General features: G+C 56.9%; 1 protein-coding gene across 3 annotated transcripts; it reads right to left on the bottom strand.

Moving 5' to 3' along the window:
• Positions 1–890: 890 nt before the first annotated feature.
• TTYH1 (tweety family member 1) lies at positions 891–18,078 on the bottom strand. Of its 3 annotated transcripts, XM_012775501.2 has the most exons (14): positions 17,860–18,078; positions 14,445–14,623; positions 12,273–12,384; positions 11,160–11,380; positions 9,286–9,381; positions 7,968–8,040; positions 6,683–6,758; positions 6,180–6,235; positions 5,909–6,001; positions 5,627–5,719; positions 1,829–1,971; positions 1,648–1,693; positions 1,410–1,490; positions 891–1,260 (listed from the first exon to the last, which is right to left on the bottom strand). In XM_012775501.2, the coding sequence occupies exons 1-13, from the start codon at positions 17,983–17,985 to the stop codon at positions 1,452–1,454; spliced, it is 1,353 nt and encodes a 450-aa protein (XP_012630955.1). In that variant the 5' UTR covers positions 17,986–18,078; the 3' UTR covers positions 891–1,260; positions 1,410–1,451. The 3 variants fall into 3 exon arrangements, with proteins under 3 accessions (XP_012630955.1, XP_012630954.1, XP_075855122.1); XM_012775500.2 differs by lacking the exon at positions 1,648–1,693; XM_075999007.1 differs by lacking the exons at positions 1,410–1,490; positions 1,648–1,693.
• Between the last annotated feature and the right edge of the window lie 3,653 nt (positions 18,079–21,731).

The raw sequence follows: 21,731 nt of genomic DNA, 5'->3' as shown, positions 1-21,731 counted from the left end.
ATGATAACTAGGCAGTGAAAAAAAGTTCCTGGTTGTCTCGAATTGCATTTCCTAATTATTGGAGTTTGAATGACTTTTTTTGTCTGTGTAATGGTGTGGGAAATTCCATTTTATTGAATGTTCTTCTCTGTTGCTTATTTTTAAACTAAGTTTTCTTTTTCTTAGTTTATGGAAGGTTTTATAGATTGTATTTATGTATTGAGATTAATATATTTGTTTGCCACATTTGTTAAAAAAATAACACATACACATTGTTCCCCAGAATATCAATTAACCATTTGACTTTACAGTATTTTTTTCACTCCACAATTTGTCAAGTAAATTAACTTTTCCTTTCTGGCTTTATGATCTCTTCTTAAAGTCACCTCCCCCCCCCCCCCCCCCCGCCCCCTGATATACCACGCAGAAGTATGCTCCTAATTTCTCTTGAAATACTTCTGTCCCTTTACTTGTATATATTTAGATTTTTTACCCAACTTGTCCATGGAAGATTTTGGCCAGATGGAAAGCCAATATGTCAGCACTGCTGCTAAATCAGTCCTTTTCACACTGGCTTGAAATCTGTCTTCTGTCATATATATTTTTATATATATATACACACACACACACACTCTTAGATCTATTTCTAGGCCATCTATCCTGTGCCAAAGATGTCTGTGTATTCCTGTGTTAGGACATGTGTATTACTTTTAGAATCAAGGAAGACAAATTCTTTTTTTCTTAAAGAACAGTTTCTTTGGAAGCCCTGCCGAGCCTGGGCAGGAGCGGAAGCACACAGCAGCCTCAGGCCTGGTAAGAGAGGCCTGGGGTGAAGGGATCTCCCAGCCCCAACCAGGAGGGTAGAATTGGGAGGAGAGGAATAAGGAAGACCCAGCTACTTGTAAAATAAAGTCTTCCCTTTTATTTTAAATCAACCCTTTTCCAAGTTAGTGCCACAAGTTGAGATCAGGGGCCCGGAGCCCACTGTTGCAGGGGCAACAGGGAGGACTCATGTCCCCCACCCCCAGCTCAGTCCCTTCAAGTATGGGACTGGCAGCCCGAGTTAAGGGGTGTGGGGCTATCCGTCTGCCCCTCCCCTGCCAGCCTTGGTCCCTCCTAGTCTGCCCACTCAGCTATTCCCAGGGCTAAGGACAGAGACGGGAGCCCTAGGGGCCAGGGCAGGGAGGTGGTCCTGTGCAGGTGTCCGTGGCCAGGAGTGTTAGTGGTCAGAGCCCAGTCAGGCTGGATTAGTGGGGTCTTCTCCGGCAGCCAGGGAAGGAACTGCAGAGAGAGGCAGAGACAGGACACTGATGCAGGCTGGAGGGCCACCAGGGTGTGGCACACCTAGCATGCAGCCCGGGGCGCCTCTGTGTGGGAGAGGAGGGCAGAGGCCAGGCTTCGGAGCTGGGGCTGTCCCTCTGGAAGCTGACCGAAGAGGGGAGGCAGGCTCCAGTCTGGCAGGGAGGAGAGGCTCAGATAGACGACTGCCACTGCACGAAGCGCTTGGATTCCTGCCAGGAAGATTCCAGTGAGAGGAAGGGATGGAATGGGAATCTGGCTGTATACTGTGGGTCCCCAGCCCCTCCTCCCTCAGACTCAGGGATCCTGTCCCCAGTCCTGCCTCCCTCAGACCAGGGATCCGGGCCCTCAGACCCAAGAGTCCAGTACCTGAGGGTTGAAAGGGTCGTCATCGTCTGTGTCATCGTAGTCATCACTGGGGTGCGATGCGGGGAGTGGCAGAGAGGCAGCATGGGGGACCCATCAGGAGGCCACACCCCCCCAACAGTGGTCCCCAGGTGCTGCCCTCCTTTCCCCTCCCTCAGGACCCTGCCCTTTCTCCCCTTCTGACCTGGGTGGGAAGAGGGCCCAGGCACGGGGCAGGCTGCAGAGGGCAGTGGCCAGGGCCCCTGCAGACAGCAGGGAGAAGAGCAGCAGGAAGAGCAAGCCTTCCAGGGCATCTTCACACAGGCCCCTCAGGGCTGCACCATAGTCCTGGGGGTGGAGAGCATTATTAGGCAGTGCCCCCCGCCTGCCTATCGCACGCACACACACACATATTCTAAACACATGAGTTGGACTGTTCACCTGGCTGTGTGGTACTGAACAAGTCACTCAACCTTTCTGTGCCTCGGTTTCCTCCCCTGTCAAAGGGCTGTTCTGAGGATAGAATATAGTCATCAGTGTGATAGGCCTGGCACCCAGGAAGCACCCAGTCAGCAGGCCAGCTCCATGTTGGTCTAGGACAGGGTTTCCCTACCTAGGCACTGCTGACATTTTGAGCCAGACAATTCTCTGCTGTGAGGGGCCATCCTGTGCATTGTAGGGTGTTGAGCGGAATCGCTGTGCTCCACCCACTAGGTGCCAGGAGCACCCCCTTCCTGCAGTTGTGACAACCAACAACATCACCAGCATTCCCAAATGTCCCTGGGGGCAAAATCATTTGCTTAGGAGGACACTTGGAATAACACTTAGAAGAACCACGGCTGAGAATGACAGCTGGCACATACATAGCACACACTCAACCAGTGCTAGCACCGATTACTATCTCCCCCCCGGAAATCAGCAGAACTACCGTGTTTCCCCAAAAATAAGACCTACCCATAAAATAAGCCCTAGCAGGATTGCTAAGCATTTGTGCAATATAAGTCCTACCCCGAAAGTAAGATCTAGTGACGGGCGTGGCTACACAGCATGTCTGCACAACCCATGCATTTCGTCGTGGAGTGGTAAGGAAGACAAGCAGCCCTTCTCATCTGCCCCATCGTGACAGCTACTATCCCAGAGGTGACCAGAAAGGTGCGGAGAGCCCCACCAACAAGGTCGGCTCCCCCTGGCAGGTCACGGCCATCCTGTGCGTGCTGTAAGGTGAGGCTTTGAGGGGAAAATAACACATCCCCTGAAAATAAGCCCTAGGGTGTCTTCTCGAGGAAAAATAAATATAAGACCCTGTCTTATTTTCAGGGAAACAGGGTACCTGTACTGAATGCCTGGGGGCACACACACCCCTAATCCATTCAGCAGGGTTGCCTGAGAGTCTGCCGTCCACCAGGCACCGCCCATCCCCAGGATGGGAAACTTTAGCAAACAGGACCAAGAAAGATCATTTCAGAGGGTGATGGGCTGATGACTCAGAAGGGTCTGCAGGCGGTGCAGGGCAGAGGCACGGGGTGGGTGGGCCTGCTGCAGGGTGGGGGGGGGGCAGCAGGGAGGAGCCAGGCCCTGGGCCAATGCAGGTGCAGAGGGCATGTGGAACAGCCGGAGGAGGGGCTGAGGCAGCCGCAGCCAGGACTGACCAGGCAGGCCCTTGTAGGTCAGGGCAAGGAGCTGGGGTTTTAATCACTGGAGGGTTTTAAGCAAAGGAAAAACTTGATCGGATTATGTCTTAGAAGGATCACCTGGTTGTTGGCTGTTGAGTGGAGGACAGACAGGGCGGGCCAGAGGGGACAGGGAAGAGGCTCCTGCGGTGCTGGGTGGGCGGTGAGGACCACGGGGACTAGGGCAGCAGTGGTGGCAGTTTGAACAGTGCTTGGAGTCCAAATAGGTTTCAGAGGAAGGGACCACAGAACTCGCGGTCGGAATGGTTGAGGGAGGTAAGGACAGGGAGCAAAAGGATGTTCCTGAGGGTGTGCCTGGAGCACCTGGGTGAGGTGGGGTGCCTGTTACTGAGCCAGTGAGGCCTGGAGGGAGGAGCCTGCCAGAGCTATGGGGAGTTCTGCGTGGAAAGTGTCAGGCATGTGCACAATGTCCTTCATCCCCACCACAGCCCTGCAAAACAGACAGCAAACCCCATCACACTGCTGCCTTTTGCAGTGGTGGAATGAAGTTGAAGCCCAGAGATGGCCAGCCACTTGCCCAGAGTCACACAGCCTGGAAGGGGTAGAGCTGAGATTGTAATTGATTCTATCAGGGTCCAGTGCCCACCCTTCTTTCTCCTTATCCCTAAAGTCCCTTGTCCCTGACTTTAATGTGGGGACCCTGAGGTCCAGATGGAAAACAGAGGCCCACCAGGGTTACATGGTACATCAGTCAGTAGAAGGTAGAGATTTCTGATCTGTCCCTCCCATACCCCTCCCTTCACACAGGAGTCTCAGGCCCAGTCTCTGCTGGACCATAGAGAAGTGCCTGGACCCCTGCATACCCTTGTACGAAAGAGAAGGGTAGCCCAGGGCCCCCAGCCCTTCCCAGCTCACACATGCATCAGTTCTGAGTATTGATTCAGTGCCTGCCACCCCTCCCCTGTTGGAACACCAGTTTCAGAAGCCTGGGGACAATGGCAGCCACTGGAGGGATGGGAGCAGGACCAGGAAAAGCTCAAATCCGTACTCTGGTGTGGACAGATCCCTCTAGGGTAGGGCTGCCACGCCAAACACAGCACTCCACTCCCAGGTAAATTCGAACATCAGACACCCAACACGTCGTTTGTTAGTATAAGTATCTCCCCAACATTGATTGCACAGGGTGTGCATGTAGTAAAGCATTATTTGCTGTTTGCTGAATCTGAGAACCCTATTCTGGAGTCCCCGAGGGGACAGACTGGGAGGGGGCATGCATCATCCTCCAGGGGAGAGCACGAGGCCTGAGCAGGGGCCTTAGGGTGGATGGCTGAAGACATTCCAGAAGCAGAAGGGACAAGACTGGCAACTGCCTGTCTGTGGGGGCTGAAGGAGGAGCCCAGCGACCCCCCAGAAGGCCCCTGTCTCTTCGGTGTGCACAGGCTGGCTGTGTGACCTTGGGAAAGTCGCTAAACTCTTTGCACCGCACCTTCCAAGCCTGTCAAATGGGATAATAATAGTAGTTCCTTCTCCATAGCGTTATTATGAGGGGTCAGTGAGTTACTACCTGTAAAATACAACAGAGCCAGGCACATGGCAAAGCCTATGCTACATACATTCCAGGTGTTATGGGGGGAAGACTGGCCAGGGAAAGGCATGCTCAGGTCTGTGTTTTAGAACAACTCCCACTGTTTCAAAGGGAGATTTTGTTTTCAACCCTCATAACCATCCCGTAAAGAAAGTATCATCCTTCCTCACGGTATGTGTAGGAAAACCAAGACTCAGTGATGCTCACCGGTGCTGGAGTGAGTCTGCAGGACACCAGACGCACTTCATCTTGGGTGCCCTGCCTAGCCCTGCCTGTCTGGTATTTTAACAGCCGCGTTACATGAGAACTCACAGGTAGTCATCCTTATAATCCCAGTTTTATAAGGGAGGGAACTGAGGTTCAGAGAAGCCAAGTGACTTGGACTAAAGCTAGGGCTGGATCCAGGCAGGCTTGCTCCAGAGCTCACTAAACTTCCCAGCCTCTAGGAGGAAGGGAGGGAGGAGGAGGAGGAGAAAGGGGAGAGGAGAGGGGAGGAGGAAGGAAAGGGTGGGAGGAGCAGACAGGGCAGGAGGGGTGGGGACCCTACGGAGAGAGGGGTCAGGCAGTGAGGGGAAAAGGAGGGAGGAAAGGAAGGAATATAGATGACACATGACAGAGAGATGATAGATAGGTAATAGAGTACAGATACAGGATAGATAAATAACATAGATGGAGCTATAGGTATTCGCAGGGGCAATGGGAGGGGTCCAAGGACAGGAAGGAGGTGGTTCTGTGGGTGGAGGCAGAGGCTCTTAGGGGTAGAAATTGGGGAGGAGACGAGGTTTACCTTGTGCAGGCCGCGACAGTGCAGCAGTGCCACCAACTGGTGGAAGTTTCCTTCTGTCACATTCAGCGTCTCCTCCAAGGACAACAGAGGCTTCTGCGGCGGTGGGGGGCTAGTTATCTCTGCAAGCCATCAGGCCCGCCCACGGCCCGGGCTCCGCCCCGCCCCGCAGGCCCCGCCCACAACAGGGCCCCGCCCACACACCCCAGCCTGTCACCTGCTGGGGGTCCCGCCCCGCCGTCCCATCCCTTGGAGCGGTGTGCCGGGAGCGCCCATCGCACCGACCTGCGCTGCAGGGAACTGAGGGACAGCTTCTCGCTCCAGGCCCTGCAGCTGGGAGTGGATGTTGGCCAGAGCTCGCTGGGACAGAGTCAGCCTCTGCGGAAGGCAGGGAGGGAGAGGAGCCCAGTAGTGGACGCCCGCAGCCCGCCCTCCTCTCCTCTCCCGCAGACGGGAGTCTGGGCGCTGGCACCTTCATCCTCCCCGGAACCCCGGAGTCCCGGGCCCGCCCCGCCCGCATCTCTGGAGAGCCGTTTCCCATGCCCGCGGCCCTAACCTGTTGAAAGGGGTTGGAGACGGCCTGGTTGCAGAGAAAATAATAGCTCAGGATGTCTGAAGTGGGAGGAAGAGAGGGAAGGAGTCCATGAGCCTGGGCCTCAGGGCCCTCCCCGGCTCAGGTGCCTTCCCTGGAGGCCCACAGCCTGCCATTCAGAGACGCCCCGCCCTCACCCTGCAGCCCCGTCCCTGCCCTCCAGCCACAGCGGGGGCACGCGCTGGTCGCCACACTCTTCCTGGGAAACGCTGACTTATTGCGCTCCTGCATTTGCCCCAGGTGGCCAGTCAGTCCTCCACGCCTGAGGTCCAGGCCCACCGCCCGCCTGACTCTCTCGCCGGCTGACTCCAGCAGCGGCACCTGGCCCTCCTTCCAGCCGCAGGGAGAGGCCCCGCGAGCTCCCTTCCAGAGGACTGGGCCCCGCCGGGTTGGGGGCGCTTGAGCCCCCTCAACTCCCCAGGGAGGCCTGAGCAGACCAGGTCCACCACCAGGTCAATGAAAATCACCTGAGCTGAGCCCTGTCTCCTCCTGGGTCAGGTTCAGGACGTAGGTGTCCGGGTTGGAGCAGAAGTCACTGAGGCCCTGAGTCAGGCAGAGAGAAGGGCTCAGACCAGAAACTGCCCCAATTCCACATGCCCAGTGCCTGGCTCCCAGTCCCTTTCCCTTCAGACCCGGGGACCTGGGCCCGTCCCCTCCTCCCTCACACCCAGGGATCCGCCAGCCCCTCCTCCCTCAGACCCAGGGGTCCCCCAGCCCCACCTCCCTCAGACCCAGGGATCCCCCAGCCCCTCCTCCCTCAGACCCAGGGGGCCATGTCCCCAGCCCCTCCTCCCTCAGACCCTGGGGTCCATGTCCCCAGCCCCTCCTCCCTCAGACCCAGGGGGCCATGTCCCCAGCCCCTCCTCCCTCAGACCCAGGGGGCCATGTCCCCAGCCCCTCCTCCCTCAGACCCAGGGGTCCCCCAGCCCCACCTCCCTCAGACCCAGGGGTCCCCCAGCCCCACCTCCCTCAGACCCAGGGATCCCCCAGCCCCTCCTCCCTCAGACCCAGGGGTCCATGTCCCCAGCCCCTCCTCCCTCACACCCAGGGGTCTCTCAGCCCCTCCTTCCTCAGACCCAGGGATCCCCCAGCCCCTCCTCCCTCAGACCCAGGGGTCCCCCAGCCCCTCCTCCCTCAGACCCAGGGGTCTCTCAGCCCCTCCTTCCTCAGACTCAGGGGTCCCACAGCCCCTCCTCCCTCAGAGCCAGGGGTCCCCCAACCCCTCCTCCCTCAGACCCAGGGGTCCATGTCCCCAGCCCCTCCTCCCTCAGACCCAGGGGGCCATGTCCCCAGCCCCTCCTCCCTCAGACCCAGGGGTCCCCCAGCCCCACCTCCCTCAGACCCAGGGATCCCCCAGCCCCTCCTCCCTCAGACCCAGGGGTCCCCCAGCCCCTCCTCCCTCAGACCCAGGGGTCCATGTCCCCAGCCCCTCCTCCCTCACACCCAGGGGTCTCTCAGCCCCTCCTCCCTCAGACCCAGGGGTCCCCCAGCCCCTCCTCCCTCAGACCCAGGGGTCTCTCAGCCCCTCCTTCCTCAGACTCAGGGGTCCCACAGCCCCTCCTCCCTCAGAGCCAGGGGTCCCCCAACCCCTCCTCCCTCAGAGCCCAAATAAACCTCTGTCCCCTCAGGACCCAGGAGACAGACCTAAACCTCAGACCTGTGACTGTGTCCCCCAATTCCTCCCTCTTGGGACTAAGGCAGTGGACTCCACCCCACCCCAGGATCCATGGCCTCCAGTGGCCCAGCACTCACCACGGCGGTAGCTGCCTCCAGGCCCATGGAGCCCCAGCTCAGAATGAGAACCAGGAGACTCATGACTGTCATCCTGTAGTGGGTGGGGGCAGGGGAATTGGGCTCAGGGCTCTTAATCTCTCCACTTGCCTCTGCCCTTCCCATACCCCAAACCCCAGCACAGCCCCACCCTCATCCTCTACCCACCTCTGGAGCCTGGAGGATCAGAATTAGGCACAGGGAAGTTGGGGGTGGGGTGGGCTGGTGTTTGCTGACGTCGACCTGAACATCTGGCCCCTGCCCAGAGGTGTGGGGGCAGGGGGTGAGAAAAGCCCAGGGCTGGCAGGTCTGCAGCCTGGATCCCAGCTCCTCTCTGCCCTGCCTTGCTCAGGAATGGGGGAGGGCAACTGCTCACCCCTGGGCTCACTTTCCTGGGGCCCAGAATCTCCCCCACATGTTCCCAGGTGCACCTGCAGCCTGGTCAGCTTCTGGCTCTGCCTGGCCTCCTCTGGACTTCTCCCAGGGTAGGGTGGGGACGGCACTGGTGGAGTGGTCAGCAGGCAGGAGGGGCCTTCAGTCCCAGCCCTGATCTGCCGTGGCCATGCTCGCCTGCCTGCAAGCCTCAGTGGGGCCTGGACAGGGTGGCAGGACCTCTCACCCCAGGGGAGCGTGGGCACAAGCCTCCCGTGGGCAGAGAGGATACACAGGCGGGCTCTTCCAGTGGGATAGGCTGGCCCGGGTTGAATCTCAGCTCTGGCATTTCTTGGCTGTCTGGCCCTGGGAAAGCGGCCCAACCTCTCTGAGCTTCAGTCTCCCCCTCTGTTAAGCAGGGAGGGTGGGCCTGAGGGTTCCATGGAGTGCACAGAAGAGTGTCTGCCACACAGAGTGAGTTGTTAAATAAAAATGTGGATCCTGTGGCTCTGCAGTGCCACTTAAGGGCCAGGCAGGCTTGAACTTGGTGCCTCTGCCTCAGTTCCCTCACCTGCCCGATGGGAGCCTAACAGTACCTCCTCCACGGAGTTGTTATGGCAACTGAAGGAGTCAGAGGCCCTCAACAGATATCAGTGATCATCCTCCTCTTTATTGAAAGCATGGTCATTATTCTTCCCACAATTTCAACATGCTTCATACAGCAAGGACTGCCTGTTTTGGGGTCTTCCTCCCCGCCTCTCTGCATGCCCAGCCCTTAGCCTGGTGCCTGGCCCAGCCCAGGAAGGACCATGAGCCCTTGTGTAAGAGGGTCGTGAGACTGAGTGAGGTCCTGCCCACCAGGGGAAATGCCAGGCACAGCACTGGGACATCTGTCTAGCAAGGGATCCCTCCTACCATCTGGACTCACACAATCACCAGCCACTTGCTCTGCTTCGCCAGGCCCAGGAGGGTGAAGAGGCAGACCAGCAGCTCCAGGAGTAGCAGGAGGACATAGGCCAGCCACCTGGGAGGGGACAGGGTAGGGCAGATACAGCAAACCCAGCCTGCAGGCATCTAGACTGAGCAGCACCCCATGTTCACCCCCAACTCAGTCTGTTCAGAGTCTCTGGGCCATAACCCAGCTCACCTGTGACATGGGTATGTTAGGACACGAGACACTGGAGCGGTTGTAGGTCCTGAGCACTCAGGACTGAACCCTGGCCAGACCACACACAAGCTCTGTGAGCATGGACATGTAGCTTGGCCTCTCTGCGTCCCAGCCCCTCACCCACTACCCTGCCCTGCAGAGTGGAGACATTCAATCTATGTGCACATTCACAAAAGGGTCTCACCGCACCACCCACCAGCATGGTGTCTGGAGGCAGTCTACCTAGGTCTCAACCTCAGCCCCTCCACTTAACCAGTTAAGTGACTCTGTCCCAGTAACCATAACTTTCTGTGCCTCAGTTTCCCCACCTGTAACGTGGGGAGCACATTACAGCACTGACTTCAAAAGCTCGTTGCGAGTTGAACGAGCAAATACAAGTAAGGGGCTTAGAAGAGTGCCAAGCACATGGGCACACTTAAATATTAGGCTAACCATTAATAAGGTACTTTAAAAATTAACAAATAATAGTAATCCACCATGGTTAACGAGGAGAATGCAGGCGAGGCCACAGAACAGTGCCTGACACATAGTAAGTGCTCACTTAACAGCATCTTTCTCTGTAGTCCCCACCTAGCTGTGGGCTTCACTCCCACAACCCTGGTCACTGACCACTGCCCTCCAGGGAAGGTGTCCCCTCCTGCTGCCTGTGAACAGCTGAGGCAAGATTCTCCCCTGGGGACCCCTGATTTGCTTGTTGAGGGACTCCCAAGTGCCGGGCACCTTGGCATTGGTGCACCCAGAAGATATTTCCTGGCCTCTGCTCCCCCACCAACTCCTGTTTAATATTCTCCGAAGCTCTCCTGGCCACTACCTTGAAGACGACATGTTTTACTCCTGCGTTTGTTTCCTACTGGTCCCTCCACTGGGGTGCATCCACGAGGACAGGGATTTCAGCCTCTTGCCCATGGCTCTGCCCCTATTCCTGGCACGTGTGCCCTTTGCAAACACCTCTACAACGCTCACTGTGTGCTGGTCGCCGTTCTAAGCACTCAACTGATATGACAGATACTGATTTATGTGGTCCTCAATAATCCAGTGACGGGAGTACTACCACGACACCCATTTTACAGACAAGCAAACAGAGGCAGGGACATGGAAAGTGGCTTGTGTCAGGCCACATGGTTAGCAGTCTGGCTTTAGAGCCCAAGTTTCTAACCACATGGACACACTGCTTCTCTAACCAGAAGGTGTGAAATAAATATTTGCTGAACAAATACACGTGTCACACAGATGAACGGGTGAGTTGCCAGGTGAGTCCAGGAGTGCCTGAGTCTAAGTGTGATTTGCTGAATGCATGCATGAGTCAGAGAATGAATAAGTGTATGAATAATTGAGTGAAGTTACAATTGCAGGGGCAAGTACATGGGTGAGGATGGGCACCAGGTCACTCCATCTGTCCCTCCACAGTGGGGTTTATCAATGTTGTAGTCCTAGTTGACATTGGGGCTGGACCACTCTGTCCTGTGCATTGTAGGACATTGAGCAGCATCCCTGGGCTTCACCCACTAGGTGCCAGTAACATCACCTACTTCCCCAGCTGTGACAACCAAAATGTCTCCAGACATTGCCAGCTGTCCCTCCAGGAACCCAGTCTGAGAACTGCTGCTGCACAGGGCGGGAGAGCAGCCTCTCACCTGTACTCCTCCACGAAGGACACGCCTTCGGCCACCTGCAGGGGGCTCAGGGGCACACCTTGCCAGAAGGCCAGCCCCTGCAGCTGCTGGGCCACAGCCTCTGTCTGCCGCCGAGCTGCCCGGGCAGCAGCCACCAGCTCCGTGCGCTGCTCGAGCACCTCCTCCAGGGTGGTCAGCTCTGTCCTCACTGCCTCGCCCAGCGTCTCCACTGTCTCCAGCACCTGGGGGCAGGGCAGGGTCTGAGGTCTGGGAGGATGTCCTGGGGGAAAGCCCATGGTTAAGGGACAGGGACTTAGGGTGAAGTCAGAGTGCACAATAGTGGGTGTCCGAGATCTGAGCTCTGGGGCGTCTGAAGACTGAAGGAGGGGAGGGGTCTGGGAGGGGGCTCAGAGGTCCAGTTTGCAGAGTTCTGTGCCCTCTGTCAGAAGCTCTGAGTGGTGGGTGGCTTGATCCTGGTGTAGAGGTTCCAGCCCCTGGAGTGGGATTAAGTCAGGAGTCTTAGATCTGAAGTTTGCATCTGCTTTGCAGAGTCTGGGGTCTCCAGTCTCAGTCCCATGGTCCAGGGTCTGCAACTGGTCATGGAATCTAAGGTCTGAGATCAGGCCAGGTCTCAGCCCCAAGGGCCAGAATCCTGGGACTGGGGGTCAGAGCTGAGGCCTCGAGTCTGGGTCCCGGGTCTCAGGGATGAGGTCCCTGACCCTTCATTTGGGCCAATGATCAGGTCTGGGGCCCTGGATCTGACCCAAAGACAGGGACTGGGGTCCCTGGTGTTTGGTCTCTGTCTGGTTTGGGCTACCAGCTAAAGTCCAAGGCTGGGCCTGGGCATGAGTCTGGGGTTTGGGTTTGGGCTTTAAGTTGTATATCTGGCTCAAGATTCTGAGGGTCCTCAAGGTATGAGGTCCTCGATTTGCAGCCAGGGTTGGGTGTTGGGCATGTAGTTCAAGGTTGGCAGGTCTGAGTACAAAGTTCTGAGTGTGGGGTCCTAAGTTTCAAGCCTGGGGTTTTGGCTCTGAGCTTTGATCCCTTTGTCCCCACAGTGTAGGGCTTCAAGGTCCCTGTGTGGGGAGCCAATCAGGGTGTGGGTCTGGGGTCCGTTGGCCGCTGGCCCCTCACCAGGTGATCAATGGCGCTGAGCGTGTGGTTGGCATGCAGCAGGGCTGAGCTGAGCTGGGACACCCCATCACTGGTCTCGCTGTTACCATAGAAACCGATGCCAATGCCAGCGCTGAGGAGAGGAGGAGGGAGGGGAAATCTCAACCAGTCCTGGGACCCTGGGGGCCACCATCCCCTCAACCCTGCCCTGCCCCCTCCACCCCACCTCCTCATCCACCCATCCCATCTGCAGCCCCATCCCATTGGTCTAGCCTGCCGTGGGAAAAGAGCGACTTCAGCCTGGCCCCCATCAGTTGCCAAGGTAACTGGAAGGCGGCACTGCACTCCCCCAGCCAGGGACGTCATTGTGATGCTAATGGTGGGTGGAGTGGAAGAGGGGAGGGAGCCCCCAGATTTAACTCACACCGCCCTGGAACAGAAGCCCAGCCACGCCCAGCCCAGGATGGGAAGTTGTCCTCTGTCTGCCCGGAATCCACCCCCTCCATCCTTTGCCAAGTAGTGTTCTGACACCTGTCCTAGGAGTCCTCAGGGCCATCAACAAGGGTCCCTCCAGGGCCCAGGCATCCTCCACCCCACCTCTGGGGGTTCCTAGGAGTGCGCCCCCGCCCCCAGCTGCCACCATCTCCCTGGGTCACCGAGCCTGGAGCTCTCAGCCTTTCCCCACCTACCACGGGACCCAAGGGTCTGGCCAGCTGGGAGGGGATCAAGGGAATGGGGAGGACTGGAGGAAGGGCCAGAAGCTGGCCCCCTCCCCGCTCCCACCCCAGCCCTGCCAACACACAGAGCTCCATTGTGGGGCCTGAATGCGGGGGCCCCATTCCCCCCACCACCACCGTGTCCCACAGTGGAGAGCCGGGAGTGGGACACCCTCACAGTTCCCAGCCCCGCTACCAGGCCTCCACCCCCAGCCCTGGGATCAGACGCCCAGTGCTCAGCCCTGGTGCCCCCGCCCCATTGTTCAGAGTCTTACAAAGCTCCTCTTGTTCCCAGGCTGCGGGGGCTGGGCCGTGTCTCTCCCCCACTGGGCCTTTGTCCACCTCCCCTGTCCAACCCCACTCTGGAGAGCCTGATGAGGAAGTGTCTTGGATATAGGGCGCCCCTCACCCCACGTATACCCCCCACACACACACACTGCTTCTCCCTGCAGGAAGCCCAGCCTGGGGTGAGGGCTTCAGGCCACTCCCCCAGCTGGCTGTAGGAGACACCCTCACAGGTCCCCATCTGCCAGCTGTGGGTTCAGGTCAGGTCTCTGGCTCTCTGGGATCCCCAGTCCCCTAATCTGTGGAATAGGACAGCTGTCCATGAACTGGTGGTGCTGCCCTGCCAGGGAGGGGGCCGTGCTCAGAACTGGCTCCTGGTAAATGGTGTGTTTACATTAGAAGCCACCTGAGCTCCTACCAGCATGGGCCTGAATCTCCACTCTGCCTCCAAAGCCACACAGCCTTGAGAAGTTGCCCCCCATCCCCTCCCAGAGCCTTCCTCGTTCCACACTGGGCATGACAACCCTGCATCCAGCGGTGTCATTGTGAGAAGGAGTTGGAGCAGCTCAGGTTTGGGTGTGGAGTAGGTGCTCTTGGATAGTATCTGTCTACTGTCCACAGCCCTGGTTCGAATGTGAGCTGCATGAGGAGCTCCTTGTCAGGCTTGTTCAGTATCTGGCATTTAGCAGATACTCAATAAAGAGTTGTTAAATGAATGAGTAAATGACATCACTAGTTAACATTTACCGAGTACAACTGTGAGACACACACTGTGCTGCCTCCCGTTTAGTCTTACCATGACTGGGAGGTGACGGTACTGTAAGGCCCATTTTACAGGTATGAAAACTGAGGCCCAGAGAGATTCTAGCACTCCTTTGGTTGCATAGCTGTTCATTAGGAGAGCCACCCAAACCAAGCAGTCTGACCGCCACCCAGTTTTAACCCCTACTCCTTCCCGCCACCGCCAGGCTGGCTGCCATTGGGAAGGTCACTTTCTGTCTGGAACCTCAGTTGCTCCATCCATCAAATGGGAACAATCCTCTCTGCCTCGAGGCAGCAGCAGGATTGGAAAATGGCAGGGGGACTGTCCTTCCTGTCTGCTTCTCCCACGTGCCAGGACACCACCGGGAAGGCTGACAGAGAGCTTGGGGAGCCCCGTCCCCGCTGCCCACCCATCCTGGGACCCCATTACCAGCCGACGAGAAGGGCAGCAATGCAGCTCCAGGTGACACAGCCTCCCCCAGGCGGGGGGCTCTTGGCCCCAGGGGGCTCTGGGGGCCGGCAGCAGCAGAAGCGGATGAGGTAGACAGCGATGAAAATGAGGCTCAGGCCTAAGCCCAGGCCCGCCAAGGCCGCCACCAGCAACAGGGCCTGGGGAAGGGGTGACAGCAGGCCTCAGAGGGCGCAGGCGCGGTCCAGACTCAGAGCTCCCTTCACGTGTGGGTCCCTTCCCCAGGGTCCCTCCTGGGACCAGGAGGTCAGAGTGGGGATGGGACACCCCGATGGCCAGGTCTTAGGGAAGACTGAGTCCCCAGCCCCTCCCAAGCTGGCAGCTGGGGCTCTGGGATTTAGGGACACGTCCCTGCAAGGAGTTTCCAACTGGGGGTCCTGAGTCTTGGGTTCCAGTTCTGCTCCGCCCCCCAATGGCTGTGTGACCTTTAGCAGGGCCTCCCCCTCTCTGAGCCTCGGTTTCCTCCTCACTGCAACTGGCAGTCTGAACGGAGCATCTCCCAAAATCCTGCTGAGGCCCTCCAGCACTGTGTGGGATCAGGGGACGGGCGAGGGTGCCTGTTCCTGGTGCCGTGTGCCAGGTTGGGGGGCGTGCTGCCTCCTTCCTCCTCCCTGCTAGTCCTCCCAGCTCACCACACGCTCTCCCCCTGCCCCTGAGCTCCCCACGCCCCTGCAGCGTGAGCCTGACACCCAGGGCTGGTGGGGGCTGTGGGCAGTGCGCATGCACCTGTATGTGTGTGTGTGTGTGTGCATGCGTGTGGTCACGCACGCGGGCAAGACTCAGAATGGGGTTAGGGGCGGGTGGAAGGGGACACAGGCAGAAAGACATGGCCAAGAAAGGAGAAATAAAGACCAGAAACAGACAGAGGGGTGCAGTGATGAGACAGAAAAAGACAGAGACCAAAAGAGATGGAGATAACAGAGTCAGAGAAAGAGAGATCAAAGACAGAGGCAGTATGGAACACTGGGGAGGCAGGAGTGACAGTGACAGCGAGGACAGAGACGAGGACACAGCCAAAGCCTGTGAGGACAGAGGCAGGCAGAGAAAACATGTCTGTAGTTGGAAAAGCCTCGCGAATAACAGGGCTCTCTCCACGTGGCAGGATTTTACAGCAGACCCATGCAGTCCTGCCTGCCCAGAGGCCCAGAGTGGGGCAGGGGTTGCCTTGAGCCACACAGCAGGTGGGGGCAGCCTGGGACCAGAACCTCACCTCTGGACACACCAGAGCTGTATCTCCTAAACCACGGCGTGTCTGCCTTTGTCCTCGCAGCGGAGCGTGTCACAAGTGTGTGCAGGTTTTGTGTTTCTGGTGTGAGACTGGGTGTTCTATCTGCCTTGAGATGAGCATACACCTGGGAGTGTGTGAGTGTGAGTGTGAGTGTGAGTGTGAGGTGTGTGTGCATCGTGGGTGCACCTGTGTCTGCAGACGAGCGGGTACGTCTGTTGGCATTTGTGTATTCTGGGCACAGTTCCTTGAGTGGTGTGTGGTGTTGTGTGTGTGCGCGAGACAGGGTGAGTGTGTGTGAGTGTACGCGTGACCGTGTGTGTGAATGTGCGTGAGCATATGACAGTATGATACGTGTATATGTGAGTTGTGAGTATATGTGTAGGTGAGTGTGTGTGAATGAGTGTTAGGGCCAATCTGTGTGCAAGTATGAGAGTGTGTGAATGTGAGTACGTGGTTGTGTGAACATAGGTGCGTGAGTATGTGTGGGTGTGTGTATGTGTGTGTTGAGTGAGAGTCAGTATATGTGTGTGTGTCCACATGTATGTGTGTGTGAGTGTGCATACGTGAGTGTGAGCGTGTGTGAATTTGTGCGTTGAGTGAGTCAGTATAAGCGTGCATGTGTGAGCGTGGGGGCATGTATATGTGCGTGAGTGTGCATGTGTGAGTGTGAGACTGTGAGCCTGTGTTGAGTCAGTATAAGCACGCGTGTGTGAGTGTGTGAGCGTGCATATGGGAATAAGCGGGTATATGTGTGTGCGGGTGTATGAGTGTGCATATGAGTGAGAGAGTGTGTGTATGTGGCTGTGCGTGTGCGTCCCCGCAGGCCACGCCCAGGGTCCCCGGCTGTGTCTCCAGTTGCGCCCACAGGGGCCATCTCTGGGGGTGGGAATGTCCTGCTCGGGTCTGTGTGCGCGACCCGCACTGTGACCCGGACTGCCTGCAGCCGCCAGGCGGAGACCCGGCGTGGCCTCGGGAGGTCGCAGGGGCCCTGAGCAGGCGAGTCTCGGCTAGGCCGGGAGTCGGTGGGACAGCGCTGGAGGCTGCGATTGTGTAACGGGAGGCTGTGGGCGCGGGACGGCGGTCCCCGTTTGGCGGTGAGAGGGGGCGGCGTGGAGCAGGCGGGGAGAGCTGCTCGCGGCTGTGCCAGCCATGACCCAAATAGCTCAGAATGCAGCACACATCCCCCTCCCCGCTTTGCTGGGACCCCCCCACTCCTTCTAAGCTCCCCAATCCCCAGCCCCGGCTCCCGGGAGCAACCCAGGACAGATCCGAGGGGCCCAGACCCTACAGGCAGGGCCCAAGACCCCTGCTGGGGCCCCGCAGGACTCCCGGCCCCCCCACCCCGTCCCCAGCTCAGCCAAGCCTTTCTGCTCATTAATCTCAAAGTCAAGGACTCGAATTAAACTGGGTCAGGGGACAGTTTTCTCGCCCCATTGGAGCTGCCCCAAGCTGGGCTCTTTCCCTAGGGACCCCGGCTTCTGTGAGGTTCCCGCACTGGCCCCACCCTCTGGGACCCAAGTCTGGCATCCCCAGCGGCTCCCCAAGCCCAGCCTCCGCTTCGCCCCCACCCCTCTGGCGCCCGACCGCCCTCTGTCCTGGGACCGCCGGGCGCTTCCCCTTCCAGCACCACCAAGTCTTCCCAGCCTGGCCTGAACCCCCTTCCCCATTTCAGGCTCTCAGTCCCACCCAGCACCCCAGCTTTCCCTCCCCACCATTACCAGGTCCGCTCTCTCTGGGTCCCACCTTAACTGGGGCACGTTTTCCAGCTCTTATTCTATGGGGGGCGGATCGCCCTTTAGGACGCGGAGAGTGGACCTACCCTCCGAGGACCCTGGAGGTGGCTTCCCAGGCAGATCTCAGAGACCCGAGAATCCGGGGGACCCCAGTCTCCTCCTTTTCAGGCACTCCGGGGTCCAGGCCCTAGCCTTCCTTATTTAAGGAGCGAGCTGGGGCTCTGGACCCCGGCGCCCGTCCCAGGGGAACCTCCAGGTGTGGGTGCCCTGGGCTCCTCCCTCAGATACCCCAAAGTCTGGGCCAGGCCCCCAGCCCCGGAGAACACAGGAATCTGTGATCGAGCCCCCTCCTCCCTGGGGACCCGGAAGCTCCGGCCCCCTGCCCTGGTCCTCACGACCCGGCGCCCGTTCCCACCTGCTGGTATTCCTGCTCGCGGGGCGCGAAATCGCTAGGCACCGGGCGGAGCTGGAAGTCGGCGCGGGGCAGCTGGTGGAGGAGATGCACCCAAGCTGAGGGCCGGTAGCCCGGGGGCGCCCCCATGGCCCCCGGGGGAGGGGGCAGCGGGGCGGACACCGGGGCTGCGGGAGCCTCCGGAGTCGAGCGGGGCGCGGGCGGAGCGGGGTCTGGCGGGGCTCAGGGGAGCGGGAACGGGGGGAGGGAGGGGGTGGGAGGCGGAGATTGGGGGAGGCGCGGCGGGCCGGGGGGAACGGTGCTGCCCCTGGCGGCTGCATGGGGGACTGCGGGAGCCAGTTTCGGGTCCCAGCGCTCCGCCCCCTCGGTGGCGGCTCCTACCTGCTGCCGGCGCAGGTACCGCGCTGCTGGCGTCGGCGGCATCAAGGCAGCCGGGCTGTGCTGCGAACTTAAAATAGCCCTCCTTGTCCATATAAGGCCCTTCATGCTGCTATATCACCCTAGAACATAATGACATAATGATTCCTTTATATGACACCTTTATGTCTGTGCAAGTAAAGGTCGCTAGAATTCGCACAGCATATTCCAAATGACGGTCAGTTGCATGAATCCAAATCCCTCACTTCTGTGTGCAAAAGTACTCTCACCTGTAAAAGACGCCTTTATTGGGGTAAAATTCCGCTCCCTCTTTCCCCCTAGCCTATGTAAGGACATGGCGTCAATACACAAACCTTCCTGTGTGCCTAGACCACTCCAGAACGCAATAAACGATCTGAATACCTGCGTAAGAACCCGGCATGTCTGCATAAAGACCCCTTCCACCTGTATAAGGACCTCGCTTATCTACCTAGGGACCTCTCCCATCTTTGGAGGGATGCTGCTCATGTGTTTAAAAATTCCTCCAAACCGATTAAGCATTACGTCAGTGTGTCTAAAGATCTTCATTCCTTGGCATTCTACATAACAGCTTACAAGTATCTTTCAGCAACCACCCATGTTGAGCCTCACGGGAACCCTCTGACGCCACACTGAATAGATGGGAAAGCGGAGACCCTGGGACGGGACTTGGCCACCATGACATCATCACCCAGATACTTGGGAATCCAGCCTTGGGAGTCCTCTCTTGCTATAGGGCAGGGCTAGACTTTGCCACCTGAGGCCCCACCCCAACCTGGCCTCCTTTAGGCAGATTGAGATGAGAAGTATTAAGAAGATTTTCCCCAGATCAGTAATAAAGGACTAGGGGAAAAAATTAATGGAGGTGGTGGTGGTGGAGATGATGCTGATGGTGGTGGTGGTAGAAGTGATGATGATGGTGGTGGTAGTGGAGATGATGATGGTGGTGGTGGAGATGATGATGGTGGTGGTGATGGAGATGATGATGGTGGTGATGGTGGAGATGATGGTGGTGGTGGAGATGTGATGATGGTGGTGGTGGAGATGATGGTGGTGGTGGAGATGTGATGATGGTGGTGGTGATGGAGATGTGATGATGGTGGTGGTGGTGGAGATGATGATTGTGGTGGTGGAGATGATGATGATGATGATTATGTTGATGATGCTGATGGTGATAGTGAGGACAAGGAGGAGGAAGATGATGATATTGATGACAGTGTTGTTGATGGTGATGGAGACAAGGGAGGCTAGCTGCCCCGTGACTGAATCTCTCTCTCTCTCTCTCTCTCTCTCTCTCTCTCTCTCTCTCTCTCTCTCACACACACACACACACACACACACACACACACACACACACTTGTCATCACTACCCTGGCTGCCGCTGGCTCTGGAGTCCTGTTCTCGATCACCCCTAGCAGGTGGTCTGTGTAAGGCTTGGAGGTGAGGAAGATCCTGACATGAGCAGCCAGAAGTGCACTAAGTGACCAAGGCAAGTGATTTCCCACCTCAGTGTCTCTCTTTCCGTAGTTGTAGAATGAGGGGAAAGGGTGAGATTGGCTAGTCCTAAAAGCTCTGGTTTGGAAAATCTCCTGCATCATAGCCAAAGCCAGTGTTTGCTGCATCAGCAGGACTTGTTAATGGGTAGAAGAATCCCAATACCATGATGCGCATGGTTGGGTATCTGTCAGAATGGGGGACACTGAAGTGCTTGTGGTGACTCTGCAACTCAAACGCTCTCAGTGGCTCCCCATTGCCTATGTAATCAAGTCAAACCCTCTCAGTCATTCACTTATGAACTCCCCCACTTGGCCCTGCATCAGCCTTGTCCATGTGGACAATATTCAAGAGTCCGGGGTTTCCAACTTGAAGGCCACAGCCCACAACTGAGAAACACATTTTCCATTGTGATCTGTACACAAATACACACAGAGACAGAGTGAAAATGTTCTGACCACTTGTTCAATGCTCTTGCATATTTTCTATGCTCTGTTAATGCTATTGTATAAATAAAAATCAGGTTACAACCTTCTAAATTGTTTCGTGACTGGCTAATGGGTCATGACCTGCAATCTAAGAAACACTAATCTCAAATCCCAGAGAACAATCTGTGTTGGTGTTAGAAAAGGGGTAACTATGACTAAGTAGAAGTTGTCTCAGTTTCCAGCGGGGAGTGCAATGCTTTGTTCCTGCTCCCCTGCCCTCAGCATGCATGCATGTGTGAACACACACACGCACACACACCCCTTCTCTTCATTCTCCTGAGAAAAATGTTTGAATTGATTGAATCTCCCTTTTTCTCTCTCTTCTTCACCCTGGCTCTTTCCCTTGTCTTCATCTCTGTGTCTCTCTCACGTGTGGTTTGGGTCCCAGAAGGGAAGCCTTTTTAGAGAATGGCTTTAGCCTATATTAGGCAAGGCATCCATCCTATTGCATGGGACATCTGCAGTGCTGTCTGGTAGAAATCTGTTGGCTCAGCTTTCTCCTGCCATTGTTCCCCGGGTCTGTTTCTCCTGGGGAAGGGATTATTCCAGGGTGGTCCTCAGGCATCTCTAGGGTCCCTGGCTGAATCCCATCCCCAAACCATCTCAAGCTCCACAGGTGCTAATTCAGGGCTCGGAACACAGGAGAATGCCTGGTAGAGGGTGGCGCAGAGCACACGGCTGTTGCTATTTAGTTTCAGTCAATGCTTGCCATATGGGAAGAGGGACCCAGCATCGCCAGATGTTCCCTATTTCTAAGACAAGGCAGAAATCTGGATATTTCTAAAAGCAAAATCCCTTAGCTTTTAAATGTTAAAACCGATTCAAATAAAAAAAAAAATGCTTTGTGGGCCAAATAAAACCTGCCCGTGGGTTGGAGCTGGCTAGTTTGTAAGCTCTGCTCTAGCCAGGCATGGAGCAGCACAGGCATGAAAGGGACAAGTGGAGGAAGAAGAGCCCACAGTGAGGCTGCAAAGGAGCAGCCAGAGAGGTGGGAGGAAGCCAGGGAGAGGCAGCAATGCCACCTCCTCCAGGAAGGCCTTCTGATCAGCCTCTCCTGATAGAAGGTGAGGGCAGGTTTTGGCTAAAGGATTCAACGTGTGTGCCCTGTGGCTTAGACTCCGAGAGACTCACCAGTTGAACTGGGTGCTTATAAGGATTCCAGGAGAGATTGCAAAGTGCTTGGTCCTGGGGCTAGCCCATGATGGGTCCTCAATAAATAGGAATGATCTATGCTCTGCTATCAGCCATACTTCAATGCCTTCTTTGTCCTCCCACACATTTATTGAGTGCCTACTGTGTTCCAAGCACTGCTTTATGTTCCAGGGAAATGGGGGTGTGCAAAAAAGTCATAGTCTTCTGTTGATGCAATGACATTCCTTGTGTAGGGAAAACAGAAAATAAACAAATGAACAGGTGAGTAGAGTCTATAGTTTCAGGAAAGAGGAAACAATAAGCAGAATATGAGTGAGTGTGGTAGAGATCTAGTTATAGAAGATG

The sequence above is a fragment of the Microcebus murinus genome, chromosome 32 (assembly GCF_040939455.1).
Source record: "Microcebus murinus isolate Inina chromosome 32, M.murinus_Inina_mat1.0, whole genome shotgun sequence".
Classification (NCBI taxonomy): Eukaryota; Metazoa; Chordata; class Mammalia; order Primates; family Cheirogaleidae; genus Microcebus; species Microcebus murinus.
Note: the sequence above shows the minus strand (reverse complement) of the source record. Positions and strands in the feature narration are given on the sequence as shown.

Coding starts and splice junctions, on each gene's coding strand:
- TTYH1 (XM_012775500.2), bottom strand. CDS start 17,985: ATGGGGGCGCCCCCGGGCTACCGGCCCTCAGCTTGGGTGCATCTCCTC. Junction 6,759..7,967: donor TGGAGGCAGCTACCGCCGTG/GTGAGTGCTGGG, acceptor TGCCTGACTCAG/GGCCTCAGTGACTTCTGCTC. Junction 1,972..5,626: donor ACTGTCGCGGCCTGCACAAG/GTAAACCTCGTC, acceptor CTCCACCCCCAG/GACTATGGTGCAGCCCTGAG.